The sequence below is a fragment of the Papaver somniferum genome, chromosome 7 (genome assembly GCF_003573695.1).
Source record: "Papaver somniferum cultivar HN1 chromosome 7, ASM357369v1, whole genome shotgun sequence".
NCBI lineage: Eukaryota > Viridiplantae > Streptophyta > Magnoliopsida > Ranunculales > Papaveraceae > Papaver > Papaver somniferum.
Genome location: NC_039364.1, coordinates 80,894,856 through 80,906,401, shown reverse-complemented (window position 1 = coordinate 80,906,401; position 11,546 = coordinate 80,894,856). Strand labels below are relative to the sequence as shown.

The following is an 11,546-nucleotide window of genomic DNA, read 5'->3' as shown; positions in this document are numbered from 1 at the left end:
TCTTTTTCCTTCGTCCAAATTTTTTTCCCATTGGGTTTTACTGGCAAGGTTTTAGTGAGGCAAATTAATTCAACATGGTGGTCATCCAAGGGAGAGTTGTATGGATTTTGGTTAATTTGTGGAATCCCACCATTAACTAGGTTATTTTGTTAGACCACATCAACATAACCATCTCCTATGAATTTGGATATCATTCTGATCCATAGTATGACTACAAAATTCATACACCTATGGTACTGTAACTGCGTATTGACACTTTGTTGAAGAAATTACATCAACTACTTCCACAAATCATCTTCGAGAAGCTAGTAATCCAAGAAGCGTGAAGACTGGAGAACACTACCATTAGAAGACTAACACAAAAAAAGACTTCATCAACTGGGAAATTTCTCACGAAAGCATTGCTATCTCCAGCATTCAATAAATTAGTTTATCGAAATTGGCTCGACTCGAAGATTTGCAAGCCAAGATTTAACTGAAGTACGTATCAGGGGAGTATCAAATTAGAAGGTATTTTACTGGACTATCACGTTGTACTATTTTTCCTTCATCAAGGTTTTTCTCATTGGGTTTTCCTTGTCAAGGTTTTAATGAGGCAACATTTGCGTGTCCAAATCTTTTCTAAGTTTTCTCAATTGTACTCTTTTCCCTTCGATCAAGTTTTGTCCTTTTGGAATTTCTTGACAAGGTTTTAACGAGGCAATTAGCTTAGACAGAATATCATCAGGGGGAGTGTCATAAACGTGTAATAATTATGTTAAGAATATCTAGGGAAAATCCCGTTATACTGGGATGTCCTTGTGTCTAGCCCTATAAATAGAGGCTCTAATGTTAGTTGTTGATGGTGGATTTTCGACAAAGGTCAAAATCGTAAAATCATGATACTGCATGTTTCTGACCCGGCTTCAAGAATGTATGTGATGATTCATATTTTATGATCGGTGAACCGTTTCACGATCTCTGACTGTGCGAACATTCCTATCAGAGCTATGATGAATATGTTTCTCGAAAGGCCTCCCGCTGAGCGTTCGACGCTTCATACATTTCATCATCACCTCTACATAGAATCTTAATAATTGGGCGGTTCCCTAGACATAATGTTTGTTAGAGAGCTTAACACCTTCAGGATGTCACGTCGTTCGTTGTTCCCTGACTACGTAAAGAGACCGTGTATAGGATATTGATGATTGGACGGTTCCCTAGACATAATGTTTGTTAGAGAGCTTAACGCCTTCAAGACGTCACGCCGTTCGTTATTCCCTGACTGTACACCCCCAAAACGAATATGATGCTTCAACTATCTCATATCTCGATTCTGCAAATAGATTAATTCTAGCGTGCAATTCGCTAACTGAATTCCTAGAAAATAATATAGTATATCTCATTACTCCATTCTATGGCTGATCCCCAGCTAGATTCCATAGATTAGTAATAGACAACCATTTTATCTCATTACTTCGTTCCCTGAATCCCCAGCTGGATTCCATAGATTAGTAATAGACACTCAACTTGTTAGAGCACTGCTTGGTCGAACTCGCAAGGGTTCCTATCTCAAGCTTGTTTGTCAAGTTTAGTTTCCAAAACTATAAGTCTTAATTTCTGGTCTACTTATAGCTAAGTCTCGGACTAGGATAGAAAGTGTAGTTGAGCTCTAGACTCCATGGCGTTCATCATGCAAAGACGAAGAACTACGCAAGGAACTGGTGGAAATTCATCGACTAAAATGTATGTGGACACTTGAACTTATCTATTACTCAAAAGTCTATCTACTTTATCTCCCATCTTGAGACAAAAGTCGTATTGCTATAAAGACTTCGATTATACATATTTATTATTTCGAGCCGAGTTTATCTCGCTTATCTATTTCTCGAAATATGTGTTGGTAAGCTTTCGCTTTGGCCAAGTTCATCTTTACAAGTGATGAAAATCATGTTGATTATTTCAATATCTTGAAAATCACTTTGATGAAAAATAGTGTGTGAATAACCTCTATTTAACATCCTCTAAGAATGTTTAAATGATTGAAATGAGAGTTTAGAATATATAACCTTGAACGAATAAAAATATTGTATGTGAACTCATACTTGTGTAAGTCCAAAATCCTTGAACTAAAGTATGTGTACTTTACTGGTTCAGGATGTCCGGAAGCTAAGTCTGCGTACCCGTACACATACTGTCGGAAGTTCACATCCCGTGAATTTCTGCTGGAGTTTGTGAACTGAAAAGAAACTCAATCCGAGTACTTAAGTATGCGTACCGGTATGCATACTTGAGTGGGTTATTTTCTAAAAACGGCTTATTCGTGAACTAAGACATAAACTAAGAAATGCATATTAGCAAATCGTGGCTATAATGTTCATGAATTGATTCGAGTGAATCAAAATGGTTTTTGTTTCGATTGTGTCTTATATACTTCTATGCGATCTAAGCAATTGAACAACTCTTTAACTAGTTCTTATGTGAAGATGAATAAGGTTGATATGAAAGTGTTCATATGGCTAACTATTGGTTAACTACTGTTGAACCAACTAGGTGTACACGTTTAGGTACGGTTATACAAACCTAAATGAACGTGCATTTCATTTGTGTATAACAAGCTAAGATTGGATCTAACGGTTGAAAGATATTAGCTTGAATCTAATCAGGTTTTCATCTAAAGGTGAATATTGAATGCTTTGTTACCAAGGTAGCATTGATTGCAAACCCTGATTTGAAGACTATATAAAGGAAAACTCCAGCAACTGGGAAACCTAATCCCCACACCTCCTGTGTGATACTAGTTGTATAAGCTAGAGTCGATTCTCCTTTAACCTTAGGTTTCTACTGAGACCCTGTAGGTGAACGACTTGAAGACTTCATTGGGATTGTGAAGCCAGACCCAACTATTTTCTCTGTAGTTGCGCGATCTGATCTTGTTGTTTCTATCGTATTGAGTACAATTGTAAAATTGGCTCGAGATTAATTTCTCAAATAGGCAAGATAGAAAAGTAGTCACAAACATCTTCGTCTCTTTGTTTGTGATTCCAAAATATCCTTTTTCGCTAGTCGATTAAGATTATTGTGAGGTGATTGATATTTCTAGGCTGTTCTTCGGGAATATAAGTACGGTATATCAGTTGGTTGTTGTTTACCTTGATTTATCAAAAGACGGAACAAAACTCGTAGGTATTTTTGTGGGAGACAGATTTATATATTCCTGTAGACTTTTCTGTGTGATACAAATTTGTTTATTAAAGTCTTCGACTTTGGGTCGTAGCAACTCTTAGTTGTGGGTGAGATCAGCTAAGGGAATCAAGTGCGTAGTATCCTGATGGGATCAGAGACGTAAGGAGCGCAACTGTACCTTGGATCAGTGTGAGATTGATTGGGGTTCAACTACAGTCCAGACCGAAGTTAGTTTGTAGTAGGCTAGTGTCTGTAGCGGCTTAATACAGTGTGTGTTCAATCTGGACTAAGTCCCGGGGTTTTCTGCATTTGCGATTTCCTCGTTAACAAAACTTATGGCGTCTATGTTATTTCTTTTCCGCATTATATTTTTTATATAATTGAAATATCACAGGTTGTGCGTTGTATCGATCAATTGGTACATCCAACCTTTGGTTGTTGATTGATCCTTGAACATTTGTCTTTGGTACCGTTCAAGTTATTTCTCTTGTATTCAACTCAGACTCGCAGATTTCTATTTGTTTGAGTTGTGAATGAATCGAGAAATTGAGATATAACTCTTTGATATACTTTTTATTAAGATTGAGTCCGACTGTCTAGTTGATTCTCTTAAAAGTATATTGGAGTTAGTCCATACAGATTGCTAAGCAAAATATTGGGTGAGGTTGTTAGACCCCCCGCTTTTTCACAACTCATTTTATTACTCCGTTTCATGAATCATTCTCACCTGAATTTCATGATTTAGTAATAAATATTCAACAATCGGGCGTCTGGGCCACCACCGAGTAATCCCCGAGAAAATGGTGCAAGTGTACTTGACAATAGTGCACGAACGAGCACCCTAACGCACGAACGAACGTTCGAAAATATGGACAAACAATTTATGAAGAAAATAATATTAAACAAAATAAAAAAGAGGCGTGGGACCGGGCCCACCGACCGGGGTCCCCGTCTCCATTATTTTATTTTATTTTAATTTGTTTCCCTCATCTCATGGAAACTCCTTCATTTGAGCAAACTCCCTAGTTTGAGCGAAACTCTTAGTTTTTCCATACTTTCATCGAACAAAAATAAAGAAAGGTGTCACGAGACCGAGCCACCTAGCCGGACGGCCAAGCCCTAGCCGTGGCCGGTCCCACACCTTAGAATCCCTTATTTTCCCATATTATTATTTCCATCATCTCATGGAACTCCATCGTTTGAGTGAAAACCCTAATTTTTTAATATTTTCTCAAACATTGCCCAAACCATGAAAAAAGCCAAAAGTCAAATGGTCACATAACCGACTAGGCTACTCACGTCAAGTATTAAAATATTATTATTTTAATATTTCAAAATACAAGTCGCACAAGCAAAGTTCTACTTGGTCATTCTAGCAAAATCGAGAGTTTCAGTCAAGATCAAACTCTTCTGAAAATCCAAAATATTGCTCAAACGCGCACCAGAAAATACCAAAACTCTCAGGACTGAGACACGGACACTGTAGTGACACGGGCATGCTACCTTGACCGACCAAGGCCGTCCCTAAGGCTTTCAATGAGCCAGTCCCGCACATCTTCATAATTTTGACCTAATTTGCTATCAATTGTTCGTATTAGGTCCAAACTCTCTTCAACCAACTTGAAACTCGCTCAATCGACCGTCAACTGGTCCATCGACCACCAAGGGCCGGTCCCATGACCCCTTGGTCGGTCCCTCATCTCTCCATAATTAGGTTTTACTACCTAACGCTCACACGAGCACTATTTTAATAAATGATTAAACCAACATTTGATCATTCCTTCACTAACTGGTCAACAAAGAACTTTGGTGCATGCTCACTCGAGCATTTGGGCGCTACATTGTCGTCCATCATCCCATGTAGCCGATCCCTCCTTCACTCAGTGACTTATTTTCAGTAAATCAACAATTGATCAGCAATTGATCAAAAATTAGGGTTTCGAACAAATGCTCTGCAAATCATAATTTTGAGCAAATTCAAACACTAATAATTTTATGTTGATCCAGCAATCAACATCTAGATTAATTATACAATATTCAGTCCAGCTACCAATATATTAATTAGTACTTTATTTGGTCATGCTACCAATAATTTATCGAATGAGCAATACTTGCTCAGATGCTCAGATATTGATTCAACTATCAATATTCTGTAATTTATCGAGTGAGCAATACTTGCTCATCTTGAATATTGACTCAACCATCAATCAGTAATTTATCGAATGAGCAATACTTGCTCAAATGCTCAAATATTGATTCAACTATCAATATTCAATAATTATCGAATGAGCAATACTTGCTCAAATGCTCGAATATTGATTCAACCATCAATATTCAGTAATTCATCATACGAGCAATATTTGGTTCAACTATCAACATCATTCATTCGAGAACTATACGTCCCAACAGACATGTTCAATTCATGAATCCTAGGACATTCAGCAATCATGCTCGACTGAACAATACTTAGACACATCGTCTAATCAAGTCAACGACTGACTAATCAAATACACGTCTGCTTTGCAGACTCCACGTTCGTGAGACATCAATCACGTCACATGGGGGATATTAATTAGGGTTTTGGTCTGGCGACCTACAACACGTGTGTTCATCCACGATGAGAAATTTGAGTAAGTCGTGCAAGCAGTTGAGGGAGCTAGCAAAGTAGTGGGTGGACAATCAACCAAGTCTCGGCACGACCTGGAATTGGTGAAATCACGATTTCCCACTTTCTCACTCTGTCACTCGAGCAACCGTCACACTTACTGGAGATCAATGTGTCTACTATTTTGACAATATTAATAAGTCTTTGAATCCACGATTGAAAAAGGAAGACAACATTCGTCAAAAACAGAAGAATTCTGATCCGAGCAATCACTCTCAATTATTCAATCAATCGACCAGAGCTTATTCGAACTCAACAGTTCACAGAAAACTTGCAGAAACCTTAAACACATTCAATCCTTGATCATCATTACACTTCTCAGCTCCCCTCCTACAAATCAATCCTCTTCCCTCTTTGTGACCGAATTGACTGTGGAACGACCATTGTCTTGGTTTAGGCCGGAGTCCTACAGATTGATCTCTCGAACTCAAAGCACTCCCGTGCAATGCATCTGTTTGAGGATAGGCAGTTTGCTCGGTCGAGGAGCCTCCGTCCACACGGTCGTCTCTCCATTCCCTAAACAACCACCAAATCGTTTTTCCGATCTACATTAGTCTATTGTACACATCTAAAAAGATTCTCTCCTTCTTCGTCTCTACATTGTGTCTTTTCTTCTCTTTTTTCTAGTTTCACAGCATCTTCAAAAATAAAATAAAATAAAAATCCACAGTTAACGACACGACTAACGGAATGGGGAGGTTCTGAGGAATACCTACGAGGTGGCTTTTTGTATAGAATGTTCGAAAATACGCTTCTATTTAGGATGAGCAGTTCGATTATCTTTTTTTTTTTTTCGTACACAGTCATGAGCAGTTCGATTATCAACACTGGAATTTGGTCAGGCTGCTTCTTCTTCAGAAACAATAAGCCTAAGCCAAACCCTAATAAGTCCCTTCCCCGTTTCTCAAGAAATGCAAAATATTCATCTTCTTATATGAATACTATGGTGCTATCTTCTTCTTCTCACTCCTCTACCATTTTAGAACAACCTCTCAAGTTCGCAGTACTTGGTGCTGGTTTTGCTGGATTATCTGTGGTTTGGAATCTTTTACAGGTTTGGTTTAATCCCTCTCTCAGTCATCATCATCTGTGAAGATTTCCTTCAACTCTTACTTACTTCTGCATAAAGAAGATTAAAAATTGAAAACTGACTGTTGAATTAAATTTTCCCAATTAAAGATTGATAGAACGACCTATTTAGTTTTGAGGTGCGTGCAACTCGAGGCTATGTGGTACTTTCCTTTTCTGGGTCACTGGCCTCAATGCTAACATGCTTAGACTGCAAGAGGCGTAGAAATATACATTGAATTTTGTTCGTCTACCTTTTATAGGATTGAATGGACCTTCAGCAACGCAATGAGATCGCTTTTGACACTCCTGTCAGCAAGGTTTATAAAATGAAGCTGTGGCAGTTTCCTCAAAGAATAGTCCTCCAATTCATGAGCATAATGTTTAGACCCAGTCATGAAAGCTTTATAGGCTTCGTATTCTATGTTTCTGTATTCTTCCTTTTGTTTAGATGGTTCTAAGTGAACCCCTGTAACCCAATTGAAATGCAAATGGGTCTTCTTAGTCGTTTTTATATAATATAGAACTCCAGATCCTAGCAGTATAGTGAGAGCAGGAAACTGGATTCATTTTTTTCTGGTCCAGTGCAGTGACCATTGTGCAAATGTTGAACAAATATTAGCTGTGGAAGTGCAAGATGAAATTCCTATATTTTCGCATTGTTTTCCATGTTTTGCTTTAGCTATGGGGACTGTCCGGAATCTTCAATTGAATTGTGTATCTGCAGCATACTTCTAAGGACTCGCGTGTATGCATTGATATCTACGATGAAATCGGCATTGGAGGTGGTGCTTCTGGGATTTCCGGAGGACTTCTTCATCCTTATTCCCCTAAAGGTTCTGGTTTCTTCCTTATGTAGCTCCTGGCATAACCTAATTTGTCTACATGCTTTACTGTCTTTCCTCCACTTCTAAAGATGAAATAATCTCTTTGAAAAGGGAGGTTTGGTTTTATGAAAAATACTCTTTAGTTAAGTTGCCAACTATAGTTCTTCAGTTTGTTGCAGCTAAGCTTCTATGGAAAGGCTCAGAGTGCTGGAAAGAGTCTTTAGATTTGTTAAACATTGCTGAGAGGGCTAATGCTTCGAAGGATCCAAGCATTGAAACACAAAATTTGGTCTGGAGAAGGTTTGCTTTTATTTGGTTTCTTCTGTAGTATAGTATCTATATGGATTATAGTCCGGCTTAGAATTTTTTTCACCTATAAATGTCTGTATGCCCAGGCTAGTATGTCAGTGTCTAGTAGCTCCTAACTCCTAGAAATTGCTGAAGTTCATTTTGTAGGAGTTCGAAAGGTTACAATTTATTGAAATGGGGAAATTTTTGAATAAAGATGTTTTACAATTATGTGCCACATGTTGGCTAAGCCACTAAAGTGTCCTTAAAGATGCCAGACTTCGAGCCTCCAAAGTATAACACGGCTGTACCTCAATAATTATTTTGTTTACATTCTTTAACTTACCCAAAAGCCTTACCAATTCCTTGTCATTGGCACCCTATATAATGCATATGAGAGCGAAGCCCAAATGCCTGCCTTTCCTTTTTCCCATTGTGACCTCATGGTTATCTTGAGTTGCCAAAGTGTCACTTGTTGGGTCCATATACCCTAAAAGACTTAACACCCTTCAGGAAATACTTCCAGACTTCAGCTACCACAATGACAGGGATAACAAGGTGTTTTATTAACTCTTCATGAACCGTAAACGTATAGTGTGTGTCAACATAAGTGAGACCCCTTCTTTTCATGTTATTACCTGTAAGCAGATCTCTCATGAGTATGGATCAAACAAAAAGGACAGGTTAGCTAAAATTCTGTTCTCCATATCGAATTTGATGAGGACACGGTTGCCTCTTATCTGCAGAGCCATTAATACCATTGAGTGATTGACTAGCTTTCAGTTTGTTCTTTCCACCTACTAGTTCGCTTTGAGCTAATTGTTTTCTTTCTTTTCAACTAATTAGTAATTATAATAAAACTAATTGCTGCTCGAAAGTACAGAGGACCATTGTTACAAGCTTCTAAGTTGATTAGTTCCTTAGAAATCTAAAAATTGTTAGAGGGGGAATTGTTGTAAAAGTGTTCAAATGGCAATTGAGAAATAGAAATTTGTTTCATTCAACCTTCAGGCAAAAATGATTATAACTAAAAATAGTGATTACTTAGTAAGTCTCGAATTTTGATCTCTGTATAGGTTTCATATCTTGAATCATAGAAATAACAAACAGTTCCGAGTTTACTTATTTATTAATTTGGAGATCCTTCTATGGCATCAATCTTATATTTAACTTTTTCGAGTAACTACAGTAATCTTTCATCATTTATGGATCCTAGACTCGTAGTGAATTACTTCTTTTTGTTTTGTTGGAATGACTTAGCTATTGAACTTGAATTGTATTTCTTATTGTTTTGTTGAAATGACGTAGCTATTGAACTTGAATTGTATTTCATATGGTGTACTTACAGGGGAATCTTGAGACCGGTAACAAACACAAAGAATGTGGATATATTGAAAGAGGTAGATCTGTAAGAAGAATAATAAAAATGGTTGTCATTTTGAAACTTTGATGTTACTCTGATCTTACTTTGAATTTTCTTTCTTGTCGTGTGATTAGAATTCCCAGAACTTCCTTGAGAGTTGCAGATTACTTTCCATAGATAAATATGGTGCACAAAAACTTGTACCTGACATATGTGTGCCTTTGGATTCTGCCATCTATATGCCTCAAGCTGTTAATGTCCATCCACCGCGATATCTTCAGGTTGGGACTAAAAAATCAAACCGAATACTTTAACTTCTTTTATTTTCCTTCCGGTCTTTAAGAACTTACTATCAGCACATCTCACAAATTCTTTGTATGTTTATAGGCACTATTCACAGCTTGTAAGAACCTAGTGAATGATATGGCTACGTTGGGCTATGACACAAAAGAGATAAACTTGCTCCAAAAGTCTGTTCATTCACTCCTCGAACTATCAGGTGAAAGAAATAATTTGATAAACTTGCTCCAGAAGTCTTAAGATATAATAATTTTCAGGTCTTTATTGGGTGAAAAAAGTTGCAAAATTATACAAACGGTGATTGTGTCGCAAAATTTTACGATTTTTTGTCGTAAAATTTTATGATGGCAGTGACTGTGTCTGTAATTTTCAGGCATGTTAATTACTCTGTCTGGGGATGGTAAAATTGAATTTAGCTTGACCTAGCAATGGATAATAGTTTATTGATGGGGAGTGATTTCACTGTAGCAAACAGGGGAATACGACGCAGTGATTGTGTGTCTAGGGGCTAAAGCAGACATGGTTCAAGAACTTTCTGGAAGGATCCCTTTGAGGACATGCAGGGGTGTAGTCACTCACCTTGAGTTGCCTCATGATGTCATGGGGTATGATTTTTGTTTTTTCAGTTTATATCTCTTGTATTTTATGTTTATTTTATTTACTTCTAATGAAGTTTCCTTAAAATCAATAATCTACTGTTCTATGCCTCAGGAAAGAATATGGAGATCGCAGCCCGTCTATCTTATCAGATGCATGGCTAGCAATCCAAGGTCCACGAAACTTGGTTCTGGGATCAACATGGGATTGGAATTCAAGAAACTATTCTCCACATGTCTCTGCAAGCGAAACTTTGAACGCTCTTGAGGAACTTATACCAAAGGCATCAGCTGTATACTCAAGTGTTGTAAACTGGGAATTCACGGGAGCAAGAGCTGGTGTGAGGTCCATGCCACCATTGACTCCTTATGGATCTATTCCTCTCTTGGGTTGTGTGGATGATATCATTTTCCATGATGGTGGGAATAACCTCAACCACAAGCATAGCAGTAAAACAAAATACTGGTTATTTGGAGGGCTTGGAGCAAGGGGCCTTTTATACCATGGTTGGCTTGGAAAATTGATGGCTCAGGCTGTACTTTCCTGCGATGAAAGTTTACTCCCTTCTGAATTAACCAGTTGGAGAAAAACCAGACATTGAAAAATTTGTATATTTTCTACCCCTGCATTAAATTTGTGGTCTATTCAAGAGACAGAGAATGATGAAGGATCCAGTCTGATTTTTCTTGTTTCAATGGCTTGTCTTTTTTTTGTTTTTATTTGTTGAAGCGTGGCTTGTTTGCTGATGGTAGTAGCTACTTATGACAGAAGGTGGTGGCTGTGTCCCCAACAGTGCGCTTAGAGGTCCCGTAATGAATTGCTAGATCAAATTACCCCAAGTTCGCGGAGGCCTGGCAATGTAACCATTTTCACCCCAAAAATTAAAAATCACGACTCAAACGATAGCAAGGGAAAGAAAGAAAAATATGCACTCGTCCCGATGCAAAGGGGAAATCTCTAGTTACGAATCACTAGTTATTGTTGAAACGGTTGAGTGATGTTTTATTTTTCTCGCTGACTATTGATTCAAGTTTTAGAATCTAATGATTAAAATCAACTATAGAGCTATTTCGCGGAGGGAGCTGAAAAGTTCCAGTTGGGAGTTTAAAGTCTTGCTTTATTAAATTTCCGATGCATATCAAACATACAACCAAAATGGGAATATAGAAAGAAGAAGAGATTTACGTCTTCAATTTTCAGAATGAAAAAAACAAAAAATCAAAAGTCAAAATGTGGACTACAACGACTAAGACTAACCACCCTCGTTGGTTTA

The 11,546-nt window shown here is 37.7% G+C and overlaps 1 protein-coding gene across 2 annotated transcripts; it reads left to right on the top strand.

The window, feature by feature from the left end:
- The first annotated feature begins 6,493 nt into the window (after positions 1-6,493).
- Positions 6,494-10,968, top strand: LOC113297737. 2 transcript variants are annotated; one of them, XM_026546315.1, is made up of 8 exons: positions 6,494-6,884; positions 7,626-7,734; positions 7,905-8,025; positions 9,362-9,413; positions 9,511-9,657; positions 9,764-9,875; positions 10,152-10,281; positions 10,388-10,968. In XM_026546315.1, the coding sequence occupies exons 1-8, from the start codon at positions 6,567-6,569 to the stop codon at positions 10,872-10,874; spliced, it is 1,476 nt and encodes a 491-aa protein (XP_026402100.1). In that variant the 5' UTR covers positions 6,494-6,566; the 3' UTR covers positions 10,875-10,968. The 2 variants fall into 2 exon arrangements, with proteins under 2 accessions (XP_026402100.1, XP_026402101.1); XM_026546316.1 differs by having other exon boundaries at positions 6,495-6,884; positions 7,895-8,025.
- The last annotated feature ends 578 nt before the right edge of the window (positions 10,969-11,546 follow it).